Below are 27276 nucleotides of genomic sequence, written 5' to 3' on the forward strand. Positions count from 1 at the left end.
AAATGCTCTACATGTCTTGTGTTTCCCTCTTGTGTTCCAGAAACTGAAACTTCACATTGATATTGGAGGTATTACAGTAAGAGGATTTCTCTTTTTCTCGTAAGTCAAAAGATTACCAACATCACAATCAACTCCTCTTTTGAGCATATGCTTATTGGTATTGATATATTTCACAAATATGATGTAGTGTTCATAAAACAATTCCATAAAGATTCCATAGACATTTATTGTCCAGTGTTCAGCTGTTTCAACAAATCTGGGCTTTAATTACTTCAGTACTGCTATTCTAAAAATATATTGACATCAGAATTTAAAATAACTACAGTGCATGCCCTTCATGAATATTTACAACAGATCATGTCCTTTTGTTAAACAATATAAATTTTAATGTACAAAAAAATACACTGCAAATTAAAAATGCAATCAACAGCAAATTAAATCTACTATCACAGACACTTAATTGTGATATGGTAGAGAACTATATACAACTACCATTTAAATTGTTGTTGTGCTAGTAATGGTGATACATTATTATTCATTGCAGCAACTTTACAGGAGGGTCTTGGGTTCATTATTTACAGCAACTGACTATAAAGCTGAAAATAGTGTGTTGTTTTTGTGAGGCCTCCTTGTATGATGCCCCTCTTAAATAAAACCCTGCCCATAAGACAGTATTTTAAAATTTGGAAACCAAAGTGATATGCAGTGATTGAGTGATGCCTTGGGTTTTGAAGCCTGAAGAGGTTGTCGGGTTGTAGGAGGAGAGAATGACTGAAGGTAATCAGTTCTACATTTTGAGAAAATGAGTTGATGGAAAGCTGTGTAATGAGTCTTGGACAGGCATGAATGAACCAACACAAGATAAAATCTGATGAAGTTGTCGAGAGCAACTAAGGGTGGAAAGCTGTCTCTCGAATATAAAAACATTAAATGCTGGAAATATTCAGCAGGTCTGGCAGCTTCTGAGAAACAGAGTTAACGTTTCAGATCAGTTCTGCTGAAAGGTCACTTACCTGAAACGTTAATTCTATTTCTCTCTCCACAGATGCTGCCTGACCTGCTGAGCATTTCCAGCATCTGCAGTATTTTACTGTTGTGTACGCTGTGTCTCTCTAGATGGAAATGCTTAATGAAACTTGTGGAAACTTGAGAAAGAGAAATTACATTGTTCTTTGGGCAAAAGTTTTATTTTAAGGAGATGCAGAATGTTTAGGAAGGCCTCCTGCAAGAAACTAGCAAAACTTCCAGTCAGGACATGAAAATGTAAACCAAATGAATTTGTATTAAAAGGAAGTTAAAGCTTTATTGTCCAAGACCCTAAATTGGAAACCATTTAACTCAAACTTTTTAATGGCTTTGTATGTATTAGAGCATTTGATAAATATTTTCTGTTGGAAAAGTCTGAGCTATTTTAAAGAATGCTTCAGTAACCAACTCATTTATAGAATGCGGTATGGTGAATAAGACCATATTATATATTATAATATTCCTTGAGCATGGTTTAATACTGAAATTTGTCTACTCAAGATCCCATACACTTCATTCACCAAAAATTTGTACTTTCTCGTTTATGAAATTATGGGTATTCACAACTATTTGGATATTCCTGTTAGTAGCACTGTGAAAACAACATCCAATAACTCAACCACATCATTAACAGGATTTCTGTGACAATGCAGCCTTCACTTTCAAATTCTTAAACTTTTTAATCAATTGAAAGGGGCTATAGCACTTATTATTTTATTTAAAATGTAATATTTTCATTTAAGAGCAAACAAATCTAATGCCAAAAGCTGGTAGATTCTGAGAAGCACAAGGATTTGTAGCAGAGGTTGAAAGAGGGGGAGTGCTAAAGACATAAATGATTGAAATAAAGTATGTGATTTATCTTGGTTTCCAATGTGACTGAGAATACAGTGCATGAACTAAATTTTCTTCTCCTTTTCAATTAAAGCATTTTTTTTATTTGGGGTATCTTATTTTCTTCATGGTCCGTCACCATGATTCTAGACTTCAGGTTAATAAAGACCCTTCTTTAAAAGCAATTTTGAAAATCTGCTTGCTTTATTAATTGCTATGCAAAGTATAGCATGATAAATGCTCCATATGAATAACTTGGCTCTGCAACCCTTACTTTTAAATATTTCCATCTCATGCTTTAATAATACATTTCTGCCAATAAACATTTCACCATCTTTAGACTAGTGTGAAACTTGCATTAAGGCTAATCAGAGATAAAGCTGTCACTTATAAACACTAACAAATTAAAAATACTGGTCTGAATCAACCTGAAATTTGTATGCTCAGTTTCAAATACATTGTGCAAACTTTCAGACACAGGTATCCTGCCAGTTTTTCCATTCTATTTCTATGGACAGAATTCAGAAAATTTTCATACATATATACTACTGGTGCCCCTTTAAAGCCACAAAGATTGAATTATTCTGAAGTAAACACAGGCTGAGGTCAAACAGTTAAATCCTTGTTTGGTCAGGAAAATTTGCAAGATGGAATGTGCACATCCTGATGGTATACTTAAATCTGCAATGCCTCACAATATTCTAGTTTTAAATCTATTGCTCCTAAAATCAAAAATCACATTTCAAATGTAATTTCAGGTGAGATTGCTAAAATAAGTGCAGAAAGTCCATAATAATTAGCTCAAAATTTCAAACTGAAATATCACTGAAACTGTAATTTATATTTGAGCCCAATATGTGTCTAATTTTACATCAAACAAAAGTTATAAGGGCAAACTGGTGATGCAACAAATTCACATAACCCATTACAATCTGGGAGAACTGAGTTTGAACCCTACCAGAGTTAAAATTTACACTGGTGTACCACTTGTCAAATTACTGATGGGGGCATCTTGAGATGATTTTACGAAGCAAAAAAGAACAAAGCAAACCATCTAACAGGAGGGGGAAAAAAGCAGGTCTTCCTATTCAATTGTTATATGGACTGACCACAAAGACTGTAAATCTCTGCAGTATCAGAATGCTCAAAGAAAGTAATAATGTAATATTGTGATCTTATATACAATAAAGTGCATGTCCGCTTGTGATACAAATGTTCATTTACATCTAGTGTTTTTAAATAAATACTCATTAGAGTTATATGTGCACCTTCATAATGATAATCTAAACATGCAAAATATTATCTAGATGAATTAAGTGCACAGACTTTGCCATTTTTAGAAATACTAGAACAGCCAACAGATGGCACAAGGTATACTTAAAGAAAATGAGAATGCAATGCTGTGAAATTGAACCCAATTGGTGCGAGCCTTTCTCCTGAATCTTTATGGAATGCTGTGGTGCAAAATCTGGAGTAAAGCCCAGATGCTTAATCAATCCATAAACTAAAGCAGCTCCTGCTCATCATCTTCAGAGCCTGATGGTCCCTGACGCACCTCCTCATACCACTTGTTGGTTAACGTTTTCATCTGTATTCGTCCATGATGGAGGTCCTACAGTACATATGTAAAATTACAAATATGAGAATCCTTATAGATTTAGAAAGAGTTTGACTTTTTAATCAAGTTTCCTAGTTCTCTACCAACAATTTATTGATATAAAATGCAGATCCTTAAGTTGCATTTAGTTAGATTTTTCTATTTTTATCGCGACTATTAGTCACATGAAAATTGACGTGAAATTATGTACTTATGTTCTTTACTAAATACATCTTGATATGTAGAAAGCTGAAGCTATTTATATGTGCTGTTCGATTCAGCTGAGCTCTATGAAAGAAACTGAACCTTTTACCAATTTGTGCAGAAACAGATCTCTGCAAGGGCAATATTCTATTGGGCACTAACACTGGGCATAGAAAGAGGCCTGAAGTATCACACATTTGTCAAAGGGAGAAGACACTGCAGATTTCCAAGTGCTTGACCTTTCAGTTTAGCATACCACAATGTGCTGGGTAGCTATTCCTTTAAGTAGACATGTTCCTTAATCATGCAATGGGTGTCAGCTAAGTTTGGTGAAAAGAATTGTTTTAAATCATCAGAACAGAATTGCATGATATCAGCTTGGGTACCAAAGGGCAGATGATAATTCTTGGAAAATAGATATTTTCTCAGGAAACCAAAATCACAGATGTACAGTATATAGATCTACATTTACCTGGGCTGTAGTATATAAACTAAAGTAACAAACCACATTACTGTTCCAGTTAAAGAAAATTACAATTTCAACATTGAGCTTTAAACATTAATATTTTACAGTTCTATTGCTATGATTCTTTCATATTTAAAGGTATAAAATACACTTTAATCAAAAATACATATTACATGTCCCTTTTGAGAAAGGCCTGCTCACAGCAACTTGCTACCTATAACATTAAATAGACAAATAATTACATGTGTTTTGGATTTGATTTTTTTATAATGACCAAGAAATACAAAACTTGAGAAAATGTAAATTAATTTGTAGCTTTCTTCCTTACTATGTCTGCACCAGTATTTAGTATAACTAAAAGGACCTACATAAATTAAACTTTTGATTTAAACAAACTCAAGATGTTTATTTAGAACCTCTCTCCAAACTGCAAGTGGTGCAGTTCCTCCAGAACAAGCCTTTTGCCTTCTGTTGGTTGCTTTGAGTTTCCTTTCACACGCATAAATAAAACATGTATAGTTACTGCAACCATTTGATCTTGTAAACGACATAAGCATTAAATAGCAGCAACATTTTGACAACAAAATGACATTGAAATGAAAGCAAAATTATTCATCATATCTCAATTTTAACAATTGTCCTGCATCTATAGGAGAACATTACCATAGTATATTAGCTTGAAAGAATGCCTGGCTGTAATTATAGACTTTAACATTTGGTTTGCCATGCTCAACATCAAATTATACAACTCCTTGGAGTTAAACAGAATAATGATCAGCAATCAATCATGTTCTATGCGGGCAGACGTGCAGGGTGTAATGGGAGTTCAAAACTAAGTCAAACTCTGTGGTAGACTTTCTAATTAATACCGGAGTTGGGTAGTACTCTGCAGCACTGATGATGATTCATCAGTCAGCTTGTTTTATTAATAGAATCTACAAGGACTAGACTTGTTACTAGGGCTCGGGAAACTTCACACTCAAATTGCAGGGTTATCTGGATTTAATGCCCCAACAGGTAGGCAAAAGCACAATACTGCAGATGCTGTAAGTCTGAAATATAAAGCAGAAAATACTGGAAATACTCAGCATGTCTGGCAGAACCTGTGAATAAGGAAACAGAGTTAATGTTTCAGGTCTGTGAGCTTAATTTCTGATGAAAGGTCACAGACCTGAAACATTGGGCTGAATTTTTCAAGCTCGCCGACAATCTTGGTGGCAAGCTTCAAAAACAGCCCGGCGCTCTCATGAGATATGCGTGTGGAACCGTCGCACCTCATTTACAGGGTGGGGGAGTGCCCACCCCGATGACATGGAGGGGGTGAGCGCTCTGTGCTCGGCAACGGCACCTGGCACCACCACACAGGCACTGACGCCATTTTTAAAGGGCTTCAGGCCCTTCCGTTTCATTTCAATATTTACCGTCAGTTTTCTGAAAAATAAAATTAAACATTTATTCATGGTGCCAACCCCCTCTCCCACCTGCCCAATGACTAATCAGTTTATTTCTCGTACCCTCCCCCCACCAAAAAAGTAAACTCTCAATCCCGACCTTTCCCCCCAAACTTTATTAACTTTGACCCTCAACCCCTTCCCACTATCCCCTCAACCAATAGGAAGTTTTCCCCGCTTCTCCCCCCACCGCCACCACCCTGAAAACTTCACTCCTCCCCCCTCCCCACCAGTGTGCCGCCTTGGATCTCTGAATGGAAATCCGAAGGCGTAGGAGTTCCGACAATCGGCTGGAATATTGGCGTGGGAAGGCTGTTACGATGAGGGAAGTAATTATTCGTCTAATTTAAATTGATTACCATATTTTAATTAAGTCCCCATCGCCGAGTGGCAGGGGGAGGGGGCCGCCACGAGGCCTCGCCGGCACCAGTAATATGCGCCGGGCCTCTCCCCGGAGGTATTTTCCAGGCCCCCCTGCCACAACCACTCACGTCGGGGGGCTGATAAAATCCAGCCCATTAATTCGGTTTCTCTCTTCAGATGCTACCAGACCGACTGAGTAATTCCAGCATCTTCTGTTTTTATCCTCAACAGACAGGGTTGCCTCAGCTGGACAAGTGGAATGGAGCTTACTCTGTAGTAGTAAACCTCATAGCTTTAGCTGATTAACCTCCAATATCCCTGCGTACACTTTGGGGTCCTTCAGCTTTGGCTCTGTTAACCTGTATGTTCTGGACTCGGTCTTATGGGAGAAAATGTTCACTGTATTAAGCAAACTGAAATTTTACATTTCCATTTAGATTGGTTTGGGGACTGAAGCATAAGCTTGTTTGTGGGCTTCTGGTCACATTTGCATCATGTGCAAAAACATCCCTGCCCCAAAATGCTGTAAAATTAACAGTACATTTAGTTAGGATCCAGACAATAATACATTTTATGAAAAGCTGCATGTATAAGCCAACAGCTGTAAACATTTGTGCATGTAAGCCATCAGAGACATAGAAGTACTTCAATCATTCAATTGTTTGTAGGAAGAGTAGCGGATGAATAGATGTAATGGGCTGAATTTTGATTTCATGCTGCCGGGAGCAGCAGCGGGTGAAAAAAAAAGGTGGCCTGCAGACACGGGCCATGGGCGGCACGCAGCTGCTATCTTCAGTCCAGCAGCTCATTCTAATATGCAGGCGGCCGCCCCCCACCCCGCCTCCAATCATATGGCGGGGGTGGCCTCAGTGACGCCGTCAATGGCGTCACTGGTTTCTGGGTGGGTGCTGGCGCCATTTTTAAAGGGCTGCCAGGTCTACCAGCTTACCCCTTTTCCATCCCAACTGCACTCAGTGCAGAGGTGACCCCTTTCACCCCCTACAACTGACTTAAGTGCAGAATTTAACCCTTCCCCCCCACCCTCCACTACGCTAACAATGCAAAGTTGACCACCACCCCTCCCATGACAAATACAGAGTTCCCCCCTTCCCCACCTCGGTGGTGCCAGCTTTTCCTGGACAGCGCCGCATGTCACTCGGAAGATCTGGAACTGCCAGTAAGATCGCTCCAACTTCTATTTAAATGAATTTAAATAGCTGATATGAATATTGAAATCCTGGTCCCGGCGCAGAATGGCGGATGTGCCGCCACAGAGCTTCCCTGCCGCTGTGAAGATCGGGTCTGGCATTCCCAGCATTGGGCTCCGTGGCAGGCCGCTGCCAGTACGATCTTCCAGCAACCCCCGCCATGGAGTCCGAAGTCGGGAGCTCAACAAATTCCAGCCCAATGTTTGTAAAAAACAATTAACGATCGAGTAGGTATTATAAATCCTTTGGAACACGCTACAAAATTAATCATCCCATAGAAATGCATTAAATTTGAAATGTTTAACACAAGTGTTACAAATTTCTGGTGTGCTCTAGATCTTGTCTTGGATTTAGCATTACCAGTCTCTCCTTTAAGGGGACCCTCAACCCTTACAATGAAGAGGTTACCTTTAAATACCCAACAGTCGTACAGTTGTGACTTGCGGGTCATGACGATGAAACTTCTCGTTATGTACAACTGATACAGAGAGCTTCCTAGTGACCATCCAATTTTTTGGCAGGCACACTGATGAACACCAATGAGATGAAGCCAAATTGGCTTAGTTTACATACTCTGTGAAGACAAACTAAATTGACAATGAATTTTAATCTATTTCATAAAGTGTCACGCAACATCAGAAGTAACAAATTATGCCACACTATCCCAGTTAGCAGGCAAAACATACTTTACTGATGAGCAATTTCTACCCTCTATAATGTGACTTCCATTCTAGATAACTGCAGACTGTCAGCTCGAGCCAAACCAATAAGGGAATCAACAACTTGGCCTCTGACTTTCCCACCAGTTCTCCATTTCTGGGTATTGACATGGCGAATCAAACCAAGTATTGCTTTCCTAGCAATGGGCTTCCCTAGCAGCTATCCCTTGTTGGCCTCATATGAATGAAGCCATTCCAACATTGCCACCTGTTACACAGAACCACAGGTGTGCCAGGTAGACCATGCATCCAATGCTTTTAAACTACATATTCCTATATTAATCTACACAGGTCAGATCTGGAGCAGTAGAAACATTACTTCATGAATCATCCATATTTAAAAATACAGGAGGCATTTAGTAAATCTGTCACGTGACTGTATTTAGGTAATCTACAGTGTTAGGCTTGTTTCATGACTGTACTGGAAAGAGGTAAGAGGAAGGCCATAACTGATCCCCGGTTTCTCAACTACAATAACTTGTATTTATGTTGTGCCTTTAACGTAATAAAACGTCCTATGTACTTCACAGGGTTTATCAAACAAAATTCAACACGGAGTCATATAAGGAGATAGTAGGATAGATGACCAAAAGCTTGGTCAAAACAGTAGGCTTTAAAGGAGTGTCTTAATGTAAGAAAGTGAGGTAGACGAGATACTTAGGGAGGAAATTCCAGAGCTTAGGACCTAGGCAGCTGAAAACATAGCCACCACTGGGGGCAGCAATTAAAATTGAGGATGCTTAAGAATTAGAACAGCGCAGATATCGGAGGGTTGTGGGGTTGGAGGAGATTACAGAGATAGGGAGGGTCGAGGGCATGGAGGAATTTGAAAACAAGGATGAGAATTTTAAAATCAAGCTGTTCCTTTACAAGGAACCAATGTAGGTCAGCAAGCACAGAGGTGATGGATGAGTGAGACCTGGTCCAAGTTAGGACACGGGCAGTAGTTTTGCATGATCTCAAGTTTACGGAGGGTAGAAAATGGGAGGTCAGCTGGGAGTGCATTGGAATAGTCAAGTCTAGAAGTAACAAAGGCATGGATTAGGGTTTCAGCAAATGATCTGAGGCAATGTTATGGAGGTGGAAATTGGCAGACTTGGCAATGGTATACATAAGTGGTCGGAAGCTCATCTCAGAGGTCAAATGTGACACTTGAGTTGTGAACAGACTCAGACAGCTGCCAGGGAGAGGGATGGAGCTGGTAGCTCAGGAACAACGGCTGTTTGGACTTCCCAATATTTAGTTGGAGGAAAATTCTGCTCATCCACTACTTAATGTCAGACAAGCAATCTGACAATTTACAGACAGTGGATGGGTCGAGGGAGATGGTGGTGCAGAATTGGGTTTTGTCAGCATATAAGTAGAAAATGAAGTTGTGTTTCTGGTTGACGTCACCGAGGGGCAGCATGTAGATGAGAAATGGGGGTGGGGGGCCAAGGATAGATCCTTGGAACGCATCAGAAGTAATAAAGGAAAGCCACTGCAGGTGATAGTCTGGCTATGATTAGATAGGTAAGTGCAGAAATAGGCGGGTGCCTGTTCCACCCAACTGGACGATGGTGGAAAGATGTTGGAGGAGGATGGTATAATCAACTGTGTTAAAGGCTGCAGACAGGTTGAGGAGGACAAGGAGGGACAGTTTATCTTTGACATAGTCGCATATCAAAGTCACAAATGCATCCTATGAGTTGTTTCGGTAACGTGGCACAGCGGAAACTTGATCAGAGGAATTTAAGCATGGAGTTCCAGGAAAGATGGGCACAGAATTGAGAGGCCACACACACTCAGGGAGGACAGGGGACAGTACCTGAAGAGAACCATTAACAATACCAGCTAACATGGGAGCCAGGAAGGGAATGGTGGTCAGCACTTTAGTGGAAATAGTGTCAGGGACAGGAGTGTCATTAGTGACTGATTAATCTCATCAGTAAGAAAACAGATCTTATTGTGCAGACTCGCTGAAGGGAGATTAACCAAATGTAGTTAGAATGTGTTGACATAATGACATTGCCAGGACGTAATTACAAATGTAAAAAAGGTACAAACATTGGAGCTTCTTGGGGGCTTTCCTAGTCTTACTGAGGCTAGCTTAAGCAACTAAAGACATACTTTCAATTTCCTGAACGGATCCCTGGTATGTGATTTATATTGTTATAATTGGTGCCTTTATCTCATATACACTGCACGTAAAATCTTCGGTTTTATTATCTCATTGATATGATTTAATAAAGAATACTAACTAGCATTTGAACGCATCCTAGCCCTTCAATTTGTTTTAGAGGTAAAGGAGGTATGATAATATTCTGTATAAACCCAACATTTCCTTTCTGCAATGTGCCAAGGCGCATTTTCAAACTGATTTGGTATGTAAGAAACACCACTCCAGACAGAATTTTCAAATGGGTCTAATTTGCATTCCTAGCATGTGGATGCTTCTGTGCATTTAATCCCTTGCAAGTTGAATTTACTAAATATAAATATCTTTATAGAGGTTACTCAAAATTCCTCAGTCAATAATCCATTACAATACAGCCACAAAATAGATGTCAACTATCACTATCGCACTGTGTTTAATGGACACGGGAAGACAGGAACAGACGTTAGCCCTTTTGACCCTTGAACCTGTTCCACCATTCAAAGAGATTATGGCTGAGCTATGACCCAATTCCATATACTTGCCTTTGCCCCATACCATTTGTGAAACACAGTTCCAAACTTTTACCACCCTTTGTGTGTAGAAATGTTTCTTAACTTCACTCTGGGAAAAGCTGGCTCTATGTTTTACGGCTACATCCCCTAGTCCAAGACTCCCCAATCAGTGGAAATAGTTTCTTTCTGCCAAACTTATCAGTTCTACTTAATAACTTGAAAACATTTCCTTGAAAATTGATTAGCCGTTTTACATGAGATTTAACTAGAAGTGTAAGAAATGATTTGGGATTGCATTTCACAGCATATGAATACATGGGAGAACACAGGAAATAGGAGCAGGAGTAGACCATATGGCCCATCGAGCCTGCTCTGCCATTTGATATGATCATGGCTGATCTTAGGCTTCAACTCCACTTTCCTGCCCGCTTGCCATATCCCTGGATTCCCTGCGAGATCAAAAATCTGTCTATTACTTCTGGGGTAGGGAATTCCAAAGATTCACAACCCTTTGAGTGAAGTAATTTCTCCTCATCTCAGTCTTAAATGGTCGGTCCCTTATCCTGAGACTGGCCTAAAGGGTGACTACCCGACCAGAACCAGACTAGACCCAACTACATGTCTGGTTTGGGTCGGGTCGAAATTCTGAGTCCAGCATTCGGGCTCGGGTCGGGTTGGGCTGGACACTGCTTCCAGTCACAGGATCAAGCTTACCCACGATTCCCCACAATTCCAGCTGCAGGAATAGCCTGCTGACAGAACAGATGAAGGAGATTCGTGTCAGGTCAGGCATGAGAAAAAATTAAAGGGCTTGGGCTGAGTTCGGGATGGCTGTGGTCAGGTTGGGCCCGGGTCGTGTTTTAATTTTATACCCGAGCCAGGCTTTACTGTGTCCCCGTGTATTAGATTCCCCGACCAGTGGAAACAATCTCAGTGTCTACCCTATCCAACCCCTTCAGAATCTTGCATGTTTCAATGGGACCGCCTCTCATTCTTCTAAACTTCAGAGAATATAGGCCCAATTTACTCAGCCTATCATATGATAACCCCCTCATCCCAGGGACCAATTCAGTGAAGATTCGCTGCACTGCCTCCAATGCAAGTATATCCTTTCTTGAATGTGGAGACCAAAACTGCACACAGTACTCCAGAAGTGGTCTCACCAAAACGCAGTACAATTTTAGCAAGACTTCCTTATTCCTATATAATAAAAACAAAGTACTACAAATTTCAAGGCACTCTACAGACTTGCTAACAAAATTGAGTTTTTTTTTTAGATTAGATTAGAGATACAGCACTGAAACAGGCCCTTCGGCCCACCAAGTCTGTGCCGAACATCAACCACCCATTTATACTAATCCTACACTAATCCCATATTCCTACCAAACATCCCCACCTGTCCCTATATTTCCCTACCACCTACCTATACTAGTGACAATTTTATAATGGCCAATTTACCCATCAACCTGCAAGTCTTTTGGCTTGTGGGAGGAAACCGGAGCACCCGGAGAAAACCCACGCAGACACAGGGAGAACTTGCAAACTCCACACAGGCAGTACCCGGAATCGAACCCGGGTCCCTGGAGTTGTGAGGCTGCGGTGCTAATCACTACGCCACTGTGCCGCCCTTCAACAATTGCAACGCAGTTTACAGCCTTGCAGACTCAATGAGTTCAACAATTTCAGGCACTCTACAGCCTTGCGGACTCAACATTGAGTTCAACAATTTCAAAGCATAGAATCACAGAATTGCTACAGCGAAGGATCATCATCGAAGTTAAACTGACTGACCTGTAGTTGCTGGGCTTATCTTTTCATCCTTTTTTGAACAAGGGTGTAACATTTGCAACTCTCCAGTGCCTCTAGCATCACCCAGAGTCTAAGCAAGACTGAAATATTATGGCCAGTGCTTCTGCGATTTCCACCCTCACTTCCCTCAGTATCCTTGGATGCATCTCATCTGGCCCTGGTGCTTTATCCACTTTAAGTACAGACAGCCTATCTAATACTTCCTCTATCAATTTTAAACCCCTCTAGTATCTGACTTATCTCCTCTTTCAACATTGCCTGGATTGCATCTTCTTCCTTGGTAAAGACATTTAATACCTCAGCTATGCCCTCTTCCATTTGGAAATCCCATTTCTGGTCCAGAATCGGCCCTACTCCTCCTTTTATCACCCTTTTACTATTTATATGTCAATAGAAAACTTTGGGATTTCCTTTAATGCTAGCTGCCAGTTTCTTTTCATGCTCTCTTTGCTTCTTCACTTCCCCTCTGGACCTTCTATATTCAGCCTGGTTCTCAATAGTATTTTTTACCTGGCATCTGTCATAAGCACACTTTTTCTTCTTTATTCTAATCTCTACCTCTTTTGACATCCAGGGAGCTCTGCATTTGTTTGCTCTACTCTTCCCCTTTGAGGGAACATACCTTGACTGTGCCCGAACTATCTCTTCTTTGAAGGCAGCCCATTGTTCATCTACCAGTTTTCCTGCCAGCTTTTAACTCCAATGTATCAGGGCGGCACAGTGGCGCAGTGGTTAGCACCGCAGCCTCACAGCTCCAGCGACCCGGGTTCAATTCTGGGTACTGCCTGTGTAGAGTTTGCAACTTCTCCCTGTGTCTGCGTGGGTTTCCTCCAGGTGCTCCGGTTTCCTCCCACATGCCAAAGACTTGCAGGTTGATAGGTAAATTGGCCATTATAAATTACCCCTAGTATAGGTAGGTGGTAGGGAAATATAGGGACAGGTGGGGATGTGGTAGGAATATGGAATTAGTGTAGGATTAGTATAAATGTGTAGCTGATGGTCGGCACAGACTCGGTGGGCCGAAGGGCCTGTTTCAGTGCTGTATCTCTAAACTAAACTAAACTATTCGCCCCAGCTCCATTCTTACCCCACTGAAGTTGGCCTTCCCCCCAGTTAATTATTCTCACCCTGGATTTCTCTTTATCCTTTTCCATACTCAGCCTAAACTTTATGATACAATGATCACTATTCCCTAAATGCTCCCCTGCTTGATCCACTTGGCCCAATTCATTCCCAAGAATCAGGTCTAGCAGTGCCCCCTTTCTTGTTGGACTAGCAACATACTACGCAGAAAATTTTCCTGAACACTCTAGGAACTCTTGCCCCTCACACTAATTATCCAAACATAGACTGGGATAATCGTAAAGTCCCCCATTATAACTATAATTTTTGCACCTCTCTGTAATTTTCTTGCAAATTTATTCCTCCATGTCCTTCCCACTAGCTGGTGACCTATAGACAACAGCGAGCAACGTAGCTGCACCTTTTTTGTTCCTTAGCTCTAGCCAAATTGATTCTGTCCTCGACCCCTCTGGGATATCCTTTTTCTCCAGAATGTCAATGCTTTCTTTAATCAATACCGCCACCCCTCCTCCTTTTTTCCCTTTCCTATCTTGCCTGAACACCTTGTATCCAGGAATATTTAACACCCAGTCGTGGCCTTCCTTGACCCAGGTCTTTGTTATAGCAACATCATCATATTTCCACATGGCATTCTGTGCCTGTACCTCACCAGTCCTTTTAATCATACTCCGTGCATTCACATACAGGCACAGTAACCCTGATTCAGACTTTATTACTTTCTCCCTTACTCTGACCTCATCCAATAACGTACTATTTCCTACTCTCGTGCTATCTCCCCCAGTATTCTGTGCACCTTGGTATTCCTCTCTAACACTTGCTCCTGGTTCCCACACCCTAGACAAGTTAGCAGTTTTGTTTCTCTCCAATCTGAGCTCCCTCTCAGGTTCTCAACCGCCTGACAATTTAGTTTAAACCCTCCTCAACAGCACTAGAAAATCTCCCTGCGAGGATATTTGTCCCAGTCCTGCTAAGATGCAACCTGCCCATCTTGTACAGGTCCCACCTACCCCAGAACTGGTCCCAATGTCTCAGAAATCTGATGCCCTCCGTCCTACACCAGTTCTCCAGCCACGTATTCAATTGCTCAATTCCCCTATTCTTATGCCCACTGGCACATGGGACTAGCAATAATCCTGAGATTACTGTTTTTGAGGTCCTACTTTTTAATCTCCTTCCTAGCTCCCTAAAATCTGCTTTCAGGACCTCACCAGCAGCACCGCCCCCCTCTTTCCGATGTCATTGGTACCAACGAGGACCACGATCTCCAGCTGTTCACTCTCCCTCCAAAAGAATGTCCTGCAGCCTCTCAGTGACATCCTTGACCCTGGCACCAGGGAGGCAACACATCATCCTGGAGTCAAGTTTACTGCCACAGAAACGCCTGTCTGTTCCCCTAACAAATCCCCTATCACTACTGCTCTTCCACTCCTCTTCTTCCCCTCCTGTGCAGCTGAGCCACCTGTATTACCATAAACTTGGCTCTGACTGCACTCCTCTGAGGAACCATCACCCTCACCAGTATCCAAAATGGAAAACCAATTAGCGAGTGAAATCATATCAGGGGATTTCCACTATCCACATAGTCCTCCACCCCATGGACGCACAACAGTGATTCCAGCCGCTGCTCGAGTTCCGAAACCCAGAGCTTAGGTTTCTGCAGCCAGTGACACTTCCTGTAGATGTGTTTTTCTCGGACACATGGTGCATCCATGACTTCCCATATGCCACAGGCTGTACATTCCAATCGGCAGAGCTGCCCTGCCATACCTTAACTTTACAGACTATTTATGATAAGTAGAATAGCTTACCATGTACTCACCAAACAGCTCCTTCCACTGCACCGAAGTAGGAACCAATTACTGGAGAGTTAAAAAAAGTAGAAAGAAAAGTAGAAAAATGGAGCACCTCCTCCCCCTTCACCAAATTCGAATCTCTGAACTCAGCTTGCAATCTGCACACCATTTGCAGGCTGCACCCTGACCTCTATATTTATACCTTTTGAAGCTGAAACTGCAGCAAACAGATTTGACCGGCCAGCTACTTAACTAATCAGCTACTATGTAGTAGAGCCTGTTAATCCCTGCCTAAGACTGCAAGAAACTTACTTTACTTTCTTAACCCTACTTTAGAGGGTAAATCCCAGTTAAATGCCAAATACAGACCAGACTTTTATGAAGATAACACTTAAAATCCTCACTCAGCATGACTGGCCTTTTACTTAATTATTTATTTATTTTATTTTCATTTTAACCACGTGCCTGTTTTCTATGTTGTGCTTTTAGACAGAGCTGTTCAATATTCTGCCATTAACACTCCCTCTGGACTAATGCCTTGTCGTCACCACAAGCACTAACACTCTCTTTGCTTTTGTTCCATGACATCTTTGTTATGTAATCTCTCCTGCCTTATCACACACCTCCCCTTTTGTTCATTTCTCCACCAACCACCCCTACTTCACTTGCTTAAAACTTAATACTTTTCTAACCTTTGCCAGTTTTGATGAAAGGTCACAGATCTGAAATGTTAACTCTTTCTCTTGCCACAGATACTGCCTGACCTGCTGAATATTTCCAGTACTTTTGTTTTTATTCCTTATTCCTGTACTCCAATCCACTTGCAATAAAGGTCAACATGCCATCTGCCTTCCTAATTGCTTGCTGTACCTGCATGCTAACTTTGTGTTCCTTGTACAAGAATACTTGACACTTGCAAGTTTCATACCTTTTAAAACATATTCTACTCTTCTATTCTTATGACCAAAGTGAATAACTCCACACTTCCCTACATTATACTCCATCTGCCATCTTGTTGCCCACTCACTTAACCTGTCTAGATCTCTTTGCAGCCTATGTCCTCCCCACAGCTTACCTTTCTGCCTATCTTTGTATCAGCAGCAAAATAAGATACATTACTCTGTCTCTTCACCTAAGTCATTAATATAGATAGCACTGATCCTTGCGGCACACCACTGTTCACTGCCTGCCAAGTTGAAAATGCCCTATTTATGCCTACCTGTTGCTTCCTGTCCGTTAAACAATCCTCTATCCATGCTAATACATTACCCCCAATTCCATGAGTCCTTATCTTGCCTATAAACCTTTTGTGTGGCACCTTATTGAATGCCTTTTGGAAATCCAGGTATACTACATCTACTCGTTCCCCTTTATCTACCCTACTAGTTACATCCTCAAAAAACTGTAATAAATTTGTCAACCAGGATTCCCTTTAGTAAAACCATACTGTGCTTTTCTGAGTGCATTGTTAAGGCTTCCTTAATAGATTCTAGCATTTTCCCAATGACTGGGAGAGGATGGATCTTTCTGAATTTAGTCATCACTTAACATAACCTTCTACTTTCAAATCCACTGTTAAGTACAAGAATTTACTGTTAGTTTATCACACAATACCAGGTTTCTGCATTACATTACGTAGAACAGGGGTTGCCAACATGTCAATCGTGAGCTATTAGTAGCTTGCCGATAGTCTCTGAGCAGCTCATTGGCAGTGACTGCAGCATGTGCAGTGCGGGTGCTGGATGGAGGCGGTCATTTTGGATCCGCAACGGGTGAGAAATCACTGAGTGCAAGAGAGGAATGGAGCCGGTGGATAGGTGGGGAGGCTTCATAAACAACTGGTGTAGGCCTCCAAAACCCCCAATAAAAATAAAAGCAAAATACCGCGGATACTCGAGATATGAAATAAAAACAAAATGCTAGAAATACTCAGCAGGTCTGGCAGCATCTGTGGAGAGAGAAACAGAGTTAACATTTCAGGTCTGTAATGTTTCATGTTCTAATGAAAGGTCACAGACCTGAAACTCTATCTCTCTCTCCACAGATGCTGCCTGACCTGCTGAGTATTTCACGCATATTCTCTTTTATTTCAGATTTCCAGCATCTGCAGTATTTTGCTTTTATTTTATTGCAGGCGTTGCTCACAAAACTGAGTTGAGAAACACAACCTGTTTGTATCGGGGTGGGTATTGGATGCAGAATTCGGTCCCTGGCCTCCTGTGTAGGTCTTTTTTGTTGCATCAGTTTGAGCTGGAGTGCTGATGGAGGAAATGCTGCTGGGTTTAAACCCAAGTACCTTTGAGCCCAGTCAGGCCCAACTATTTCCAATGTGAGATCATCAAGGGAGGTAGATTCTAGGGGAAATGACGCTGCTGAACAGACACCAGCCGCTCAATGAAGGCGCTGCTGGGCTTCTGGACACTGGCAAGTGCGATGATCTCTTGACCAGGCTTGCATGCAATGTCAAGTGTCGCAATGAAATAAAGTCAAGATCAGTCTTCCTTCATATTAAATATATTATAATGTAATAATAGCTACATATTTAGTTTGCATTTATTTGTTAATATTTGTTCAATATATGTTGAATTAACTCGTGATATTTTTTGTTTGAGAAGCATCCTTCCCTAAAGAAAAGGTTGGAGACCCGATTAGAATAACAAATCATTATTTTAAGAGAAAATGAGAATGGCCAACCTCTGCCGTAAGTCTTCGTGTAAAGAAAGGGTTCAAATATTTAACATCCAGCCACATGAAACCTTTGAGATCATGACGTTTGATGTACTGTGCCTCATACTCTTCCTCTGTTAGCTCGGATAGATGTTCAGATTCAATAGTGTTTCCCTAGAAACAACAGCAACCAATTAGAATGATCTATATGCTTATGACTTTGACTTTATAATGAGTTGGATTGAATCCTGCAACTAGTACTGCAATTTTTACTTCTAAATTGTACTACTTCGAACCTTGCACATTAACTCTAACTAAAAAGCAAGATGGGTAATAAGTCGAAGAATTTTTAAGTGAAAATAACCACCACAGATAAAGTGTGGCTCCTGACCCGAACCCGACGACATGTGTCAGGTCGGGTCTCTCTTCTGGGTCCAGCATTCGGGCCCGGGTCGGGTCGGGCTGGACGAGGACAGTGCTGCCTTGTTCCGGGAAGTAATCGTCAAATTAACATTCAGGACGTCAAGGTGGAAAACATGGAGTCCAGACTCCGCATTCTGCAGTAAAGCCTGGCTACCCGACCAAACCCGACTACAAGTGTCGGGTTCAGTTTGGGTCAGGTCGGGCATTTCAAAAAAAATTAAAGGACTTGGGCCTGAGTTGGGTTTGGGTTGGCTGTTGTCAAGTCAGGCCCGGATCAGGTTTCAATTTTATACCCCAGCCAGGCTTTACCACAGAGGATTAGCTCAAACCAAACAGTGACTAGGAAAATGCTGTATTGCAGCTCTGTTTTAGTTGCAAACCACGCATTTAGTTATAAAACAAGCATTCAGATTTTCTCTTCCAAATTTATGTTTAGGGCATCCTATCTAAATTTCTGTTGCCTTCAATTTTCTGGTCTGATACCTATAGATAGTAAGCTTCCTGTTTAAAGCACAAAGTGCAAAAAAGACATGAAGAGAAATAAGACAAATCAAATACCATCTTTTCTGTTTTGCTGAGGGTAATATCTTTCTTGTTTCTTCTACGTGTTTTGGGATCTTCTATATCCATCAGTCTGGTGAGAGGCATAGTTCCTCCACCCAAAACCAGAATAGTGAAAAGCACAATGACTATTGTGGTTGTTCCAATAAGTTGACGTTTCTCTATTGGCTCCATCTCCAAATGTAGACTCAAGGCATAAGGAATGGCACCACGTAGACCTAACATTAAATAGAGTAAATTAATTTGAAGACTTTGTGCAGGAACTAAAAGGTAAAATCATATTGTTATTATGTCTTTGGATTTTGATTGGTGCTAATTTGATTCAACTCAAGCAGTATGGGGAGGCTTTGTTTAAAAAAAACACTATCTTAAAGATTTTGCAATAGAAACAAACATGTGAATTGTAATAATGAACATATGGTTATATAGTAAACGGTAATTACAGATAGACACTTGGATTAAAATGTGATTAAGTTATCTACAGTTATAATATACTGAATGGTTGCTTGTTTAATATTGTTTACACTAAGGAGGTTAAATGTGGCAATCAGCAAGGGTTGATTTTGCGATTTGAGAAATGTTTTGAGATGAATCATGAAAGTTTAGAGAAGCAGCGGTTAGGAAGCAGTGGTGTTCATCATAGAAATGATAGAGAGGATTCCATTGTGATATATAACGCCTTTCAAGACATTGCAGGTACTTTACAGCCAATTAAGTACTGTTGAAGTGTAGTCACTATTGTAACTAGGAAACATGGAAGCCAATTTGCACATAGCAAGTCCCACTGATAGTGTTGGTTGAGGGATTAACAATACCCAAAACACAAGAGGGAACTCCTCTGCTCTTCTTTGAAAAGTGCCGTGGGTTCTTCTATTTCCACCTCCAGACAAGGCCTCATCCAAAACATGGCACCTCTGACACTGCACCCTTTCTTCGGTAATGTACTGAAGTTTCAACCTAGATCATGTGCTCAAGTTTCTGGAGTGGGTCTTAAAACCACAACCTTCTGATTCAGGCAAAAATTCTACCACTGAGCCAAGGCTGGCACTTATCCCCCCTTTTGGTGAGAATGAGGTAGTCAGATTAGGGCAGGAAAGGTGCTAATGCTGACGTCAGGGAACAGTGCAGCTAATTACCAAAAGTTGGCTTTAGCTGTGTTTGGTATGAGGGAGATGAAAGGCTGAGGAATTCTTTCCTTAAATCCCTTGACTTCTCCACCTCCCTCTCCTCCTTAAAAAAGGCCCACATTAAAATCCAATTTACGAAGCTTTTAGTCACCCTTCCTAATATTGCCTTCTTTCATTTAGCATTCATTTTTGTCTGATTACACTTCTGTAAAGTGTCTTGGGATGGCTTTTCTACATTGACGACATGACACAAATGCAAGCTGTTATTGGAAATTTGAAGCTCTGTCATTTGCTACAACAAATTTCTGTGACCAATCCTTGCTGCAAGTTTATTCTAGTTGCATCAATCTGGGTATAGCATAATTTTATTTCCAGAGCACAGCAAAATCAGAAAAACAAAATTTTCTACATCTGATAAATTTTCATTACTTCATATTATAACATTTAAGATTTTAAATCTGAAATTTATATTTAGATATGCTGTAACCAATAGTTTAAAATAACTATCTGATATCCACTTACCACTAAACCACATAACAAACATCATTTTTGGGGTAATTTTATGATCTCGAAAGAAGTTCAGAAGGTAGGAGAGGGGAAAGATATTCACTGCTCTGCCAAATAAGACAAGAACCTGTAAATCAAAGTCTTATTAGTGGAATTAAATATGAATAATAAACAGTACTTTTTAAAAAAAATGTGCTAAATACTCGGTCAGTAATGCATCTGCCCCAATATTTGGTTTACTGATTGCAAACAGAATATAGACCCTTCTGAAGCATCACTGACCTGAAACGTCAACTCTGCTTCTCTCTCTACAGATGCTGCCAGACCTGCTCAGCATTTCCAGCGTTTCTTGTTTTTATTTCAGATTTCCAGCATCTGCAGTATTTTGCTTTTATTATTTATAATTTAGTTTTGTTTTGGTATCAGCATCTACCTCAATTGAGATTTGGTGAATAAACTGATTCTTTTTCACTTCTAAAGCTATGCTGATTATAACGAAGGTTGTAAGGACCCAATACTATAATAACCCGTAGATGTATTAACAATCCTAATAGCTTAACTAACTTGAATGAAACTCAGTGGAACACATAAAAAATGCACAGTTTGAATGCTTAAACAATGCAGATAATGAAATTTTGTCGTACAAACATGAACACATAAATGTTAACTCAGAACACACATTCTATACAATTCCTTTGCATGCTATTTTACAGAAGAGTTAACCAATTTATCTTAACTAGGTTAACACTGATCTTTAAATAAAAGGAATTGCATAAAACCTTTACAAACTAATATTCCCAAAGCATAATTTAAAACCATTGTGTTTATATTATTCGATTCTTGTCCAACTTCAGTTTAATATAAAAGTTCAAACATATATTTTAAAGATTTGCATTTAATATTTAAGTGTAATGTTAAATATAACATGCAGTAGTCATTAAGACAACTGAACACAAACAATGTATGCAAATAATTGTGCCAAATGGTCTTTTGCAAGAAAATTTCCCTTTTAGACTAAAATCTTAAAACTGCTTATAACTGCTTTCTGTACGGCAGATGGACAAAACTTTCAAGTAGTGGTGGAGGCCAGATGGGAAGGAGAGAATGTGGTTCTCCAAATGTGGATCTTTAAATGGGTTACTCCTGTTCCTCCCAACACCACATTAAGGTCAGTAAATTTCAGAGAGACTTTTTGGTAGTGGCAGTCCCAAGGGTCTAGTGTCATCTGCCTCAGGACAAATCAATCTTGCATGGGGGCTCCAAACAGGCCTTAGGCTCCCTATTTGCAAATGTGAAGATCCTAACGCCTAATTTAGGCATGGGCCTTGACGCCTAGTTTTCCTTCACTAATTTGGTGGCCAGTGCAATTCTGGCCAGAAGAATGCATGAGCTTCCTGGCCACCACATTGGGGGTTTAGTAAGCTGCTTAACGCTCGAAAGAAGGGAGCTTGCATAGCCACGTTTACAGGCTGCGGTTCCCAAAGCTTTCCACGGCTGGGGGATCTCCTCATGTCATGTCTGGATCTGTTGTAGACTGATTGATAGAGATTGCTATGATTAGTCAACAAGTCCATTATTATTCTAAGATAGGACTACCATGATGGTAGAAGGCAAACTAGATGGACCTTTCTCATGTAGCAATTCCTATATTTCCTCCAGATTCTGGGGATAACTTTAACCTAATGCAGCAACCAATCTTACCCAATCTCTGTCGAAGGACCTAAGATGTAAAACAGGCTTTCCATCCAAATCAACCAGTTTCCTGTCCAGCCAGTTAGGGTAACATTACCCTCAATATCCTTTAACAAGTTTGGGACATAATAGGGACTTATATTTATGCAAACTGATGTAACTTACATAATAAATTTGGTTGGTTAAGAGTACCAGCCATTATCAGACTGTTCATGAATTCCACAAAATGCCAGCACTGCATTCTCTCCTGCCAGCTAAAATACATTTCCCCTTAATAGCACAAAAGCATTGAAATTATTGTTAGCAATATCAGCTGATTGCTTAAAATGCTCAAATGACATTCCTAAGGGAGAAATGGGCTGGGTTCTGATAAGTATCGTTAAGAGATCAGTGGACAGCAAAGCTGTAACTGGGGAATGGATAACGTTGAAAGTCAGCCTAACACATACTCAAAATAAAATGAAGCGTAAACCTTGCAGGCTAATTAGCCTCAACTAGAGTACAGAAAATTTGGGAGCATTATATGAAAGTTTGGCCTTTGAGACCTGCATATGGTCTCAGGAGGAAAAAGTTTCTTTGTGTAAAATAATGGGAACATACATCTCAAATTGCTAATACAAACACAACTCGTGTTCCAGTTGAGGATTTATCTCCTATTGAGAGTTAACACTAAAAATATGCATGTTGAAACTTCCTGGAAAAGTCAGCAAATAAGCACAAATAAGCACTTTGAGGGCTGGATTAACAGTGCATGTGGCATTACAGCTACAGAATGGATATCTTTGTTATTTGAAGGACTAGCAATAATCAAAAGGACATAGTACTCATAAGTAGTCAGCATGATTTAGAATCAATAGATTATGCCTCTTTAATCTGCTGGAGTTCATTGATGAGACAACCATACTAAGTACAGTGCAGCCAGTTTTAAAAGCTTGCTTGAAGACAGAAACCACATTAATAATCACTGACTAACTTCTATAAGAGTAATAATACAATATTTCAAACTAATGACAGATGTCCAGAAAGAAAAACCTAGTCTCCTGTCACAATATCCAAAAGTCTGGTGAATGGATCTAAAGTTTTCAACATCAGTGTTCTATCTGGAAGTTAGTCCCAGTGTTGGTTACTTCGGTGAAGAAATCCTTCCTGACGTCAATCTTAAATTCACCTCTCACCAGTTTTAGCCTTTGTACAGTTTGCCAAAATGTAAGTAAAAGCAAAATACTGCAGATGCTGGAAATCTGAAATAAAAACAAGAAATGCTGGAACCACTCAGCAGGTCTGGCAGCATCTGTGAAAAGAGAAGCAGAGTTAACGTTTCGGGTCAGTGACCCTTCATCGGAACTGAACTGAACAGGCTGGATGCAGGGAGGATGTTCCCGACGGCTGGGGAGTCCAGAACCAGGGGTCACAATCTCAGGATACGGAGTATGCCATTTAGAAGCGAGATGAGGAGAAATTTCTTCAGTCAGAGGGTGGTGAACCTGTGGAATTCTCTACCACAGAAGGCAGTGCAGGCCAAGTCATTAAATATATTCAAGAAGGTGATAGATATATTTCTTAATGCCAAAGGTATCAAGGGATATGGGGAGAAAGCGGGATCAGGGTACTGAATTAGACAATCAGCCATGATCTTTTTTGAATGACGGAGCAGGCCAGAAGGGCATAATGGCCTACTCCTGCTCCTATTTTCTATGACAATATTTCCTTTGTGTCTTGATGAGCAAAACAGAGATGCAGTCTGACCAGAACAGTTTCAGCACAACATACTCTAACGTATTTTTACTGAATTAGCAATGAATTTGAGCATTATGTTCATTCTGTTGATTGCTGATCCACTGTAACTTGACATGGTACCAAGTTTGGGGTTAAAAGTAGGGGGCAGTCTTATACATGTGTCATATGCTTCCACAATTTTCTCTCCTGATTAAAGACATTGCCTACTAGGAGATAAATCAAAGTGTATGGACCCTGAAGTAGCACTGCATCAGTGCCAAATTAAAAGCAAAATACTGCGGATGCTGGAAATCTGAAATAAAAACAAGAAATGCTGGAAACACTCAGCAGGTCTGGCAGCATCTGTGGAAAGAGAAGCAGAGTTAACATTTCAGGTCAGTGACCCTTCTTCAGAACTGGCAAATATTAGAAATGTAAAAGGTTATAAGCAAGTAAAGTGGGGGTGGGGCAAGAGATAACAAAGGAGAAGGTGTAGATAGGACCTACACCTGGGACTAGGATAGGATCTACACCTTCTTTGTTATCTCTTGCCCCAGCCCCACTTTACTTGCTTATAACCTTTTACATTTCTAATATTTGCCAGTTCTGAAGAAGGGTCACTGGCCTGAAACATTAACTCTGTTTCTCTCTCCACAGATGCTGCCAGACCTGCTGAGTGTTTCCAGCATTTCTTGTTTTTATTACTGCATCAGTGCCATCTTGTTAGCTGTTGGTCACTCTTCCTGCAATGTAATATTTAAACAATAGTCCCTCCTGGCTTCTGCCTTCAGTTCAAGCTCCCACCAATTTAAAATTAGAGACAGCCGAGCAGGTTAAGCAAAGGATTGAAACTGAAAGAGTTACTAGGTCCAGAATATGTGCACCTTGGAATACTCAGATTTGGGAGGAGACAATAAAGGTATTAACTTTAATTTTTCAAAAACCTTTGAAAACAGAATTGGTGCCAAAATATTTGTGGGTGCCAAATATTACACCCCTGTTCAAGTAAAGATAAAGGGATAATGCAGGAAATTATAGGCCTCAATTATTTTAGGTAAGCTGGAGTCTACAGCATGGCATAAAGCGAGTGAATACGGAGTTATGAGCTCATTTAATTTGAAGTTTTTGTTTGAGGAAATGAGAGTGGATAGGTAAAAAGAAAACAGCTGATCTAATAGGTTATGGCTTTTTTGTCAGATACTGGCAAATAAACCACTCTTAAAAGTGGATCAGCTTTTCAAATGACTATTTTGAATGAAATCAGTATACACTTCCAATGCACAATGTTATTGTTACAACCCACATCTATTCTATTCTGTTTCAGTAATACATCAGTAGTTAATGAGACAAATTGTACTGGATTAAACAGATTTATTAAGTTACGATAAAGAATTGTTAAAATATGTACTTACAATACACCAGATAACAAATGAGATCTCAAACTTGTGAGGAAAGCTGAATATTGCCAGCCCAATATAAGCAAAAACACACGTCTCTGAAAAGAAATGGGTTTCATGTTATTGGATAAAAATACTATTAAAAGTTTTAAAGACAGTAATGAGACCAAGTGACGCTTTGCACACTGCCCTTTTGTCCAGGATCCTGGGTTGAAATCTTGTTCAGATTGAGAACACGAAATTCCTCTTGTTCTTCTGCCAAGTGTAAGAGGCCTGCCTACATGAAAATTGTGGCTCATCTCAACCCACTTCCAAGAGGACATAGGTTCACAGCACAAACCATATGCAGTTCAGTACAGATCAGTTGGAAAGATGATTGATGTGAGGTGGACATCTCATTGTGTGATAATTGATACTTTTCTGAGGCTGAGGCATATTGTTGGGCACAGTTGAGATAGATTTACTCAGCACCTGGTGTGCCATACCTGACATATAGCTACTGCTTCAGAAAGAAAAATAATTGTTCTCTTTATAGCACAAAGTTGAATTGCAGAGCTTCCTCAAAAATGTTTATATTTAAACAACTGTATTTAAATTCCAAAAGCATAATGTTGCTGTACTGTGTTGAAGTCCTCAACTTCATATATGGAAAGGCCCTGATCATGGCACTGTGGGAAGCACATCATGGAGACTAAAAGCCTATGCACCTTTTTGTGGTTCAAATGTGCTATTGGTACAGGCATTATAGCACTTCCCCTACCCCAGTGGCTGGGAAATTGTGCACAGTATAGTATAAACCTGGCTCAAAATCCTGGAACTCCCTTCCTAACAGCACTGTGGGTGTACCTACTTCACACAGACTGCAGCGGTTCAAGAAGGCAGCTCACCACCACCTTCTCAAGGGCAATTAGGGATGGGCAATAAATGCTGGCCTAGCCAGCGACACTCACATCCCATGAATGAATTAAAAAAAACAAGAAACTTAACACAAAAAAGGCATCCAAGGTAGCTTATCATTTTACATAAATATCACTAAAAGAACATTATGTTCATATGAAAATTATAGATGATTTACATGGGAAAAGGTCCTCCATTTTTCAAAGGTGTTAATTTCAATTTTTAAATTCCTTTTTGAATTCAAAAAAGAATATTTTACTCAAAGCACAACAAATAAACAGAATACACTAAGAACCACAAAATAAACAATTTTGTTCAAATATTCTTTCACCACCTTGCATAGATTAGTTTTTTATTAATCCATTTCTCTAGGTTATAAAAAAATGCATATGCAAAGGCAAAATATTACATCTTTTCCACACAAGGAAAAAAATAATTCCTTCAAGATCTATTTTACATAGATCAGGATGAACAGTTGCACTTTTCTATTTCCACAAGGGTTGGCTGCTAAAGAGAGTTGTTAGATACCTGACTTCATGTTTTATGTAAAATAATGAAATTAACAACTACATCCTCAAATTTGGCATAGCAATGACTTTTAAAATTAATGGATTTACATTCCATTCATATTACAAAAGTTTGGTTCTCTTGGTACCAAATCTGCAGGATGCTGGCAGCTTATAGCCACTGTTTTAGAACCATAGAAAAATTACAGCACAGAAGGAGGCCATTCAGCCCATCATGCCTGGGCTGGCTGTAAAAACCAGCCGCCCCATCTAATCCCACCTTCCAGCACCTGGTTCATAGCCTTGCAGGTTGCAGCAGTTCAGGTGCATGTCCAGGTACCTTTTGAAATAATTGAAGGTTTCTGCCTCCACCACCGTTCCTGGTAGTGAATTCCAGACACCCACCACCCTCTGGGTGAAAAGATTTTTCCTCATGTCCCCTCTAATCCTTCTATCAATCACCTTAAATCTGTGTCCTCAATAACTGACCTCTCCGCGAGGGGAAACAGGTACTTCCTGTCTACTCTATCTAGGCCCCTCAATTTTGTACACCTCAATTATGCCACCCCTCAGCCTCTTCT

General features: G+C 40.3%; 1 protein-coding gene across 1 annotated transcript in view; it reads right to left on the minus strand.

The window, feature by feature from the left end:
* Positions 1–363: 363 nt before the first annotated feature.
* Positions 364–27276, minus strand: part of slc9a8 (solute carrier family 9 member 8) — a 100430-nt gene continuing 73517 nt past the window's right edge. Inside the window, exons 12-16 of the mRNA XM_068048204.1 lie at positions 25308–25390; positions 20503–20614; positions 18851–19071; positions 17897–18043; positions 364–3472 (exon numbers count right to left, since the gene is read on the minus strand). Coding sequence (XP_067904305.1) covers positions 3365–3472; positions 17897–18043; positions 18851–19071; positions 20503–20614; positions 25308–25390 — 671 coding nt within the window. The 3' untranslated portion in view covers positions 364–3364. The remainder of the gene's footprint in view (positions 3473–17896; positions 18044–18850; positions 19072–20502; positions 20615–25307; positions 25391–27276) is intronic.

The sequence above is a fragment of the Heterodontus francisci genome, chromosome 16 (genome assembly GCF_036365525.1).
Source record: "Heterodontus francisci isolate sHetFra1 chromosome 16, sHetFra1.hap1, whole genome shotgun sequence".
Lineage (NCBI taxonomy): Eukaryota > Metazoa > Chordata > Chondrichthyes > Heterodontiformes > Heterodontidae > Heterodontus > Heterodontus francisci.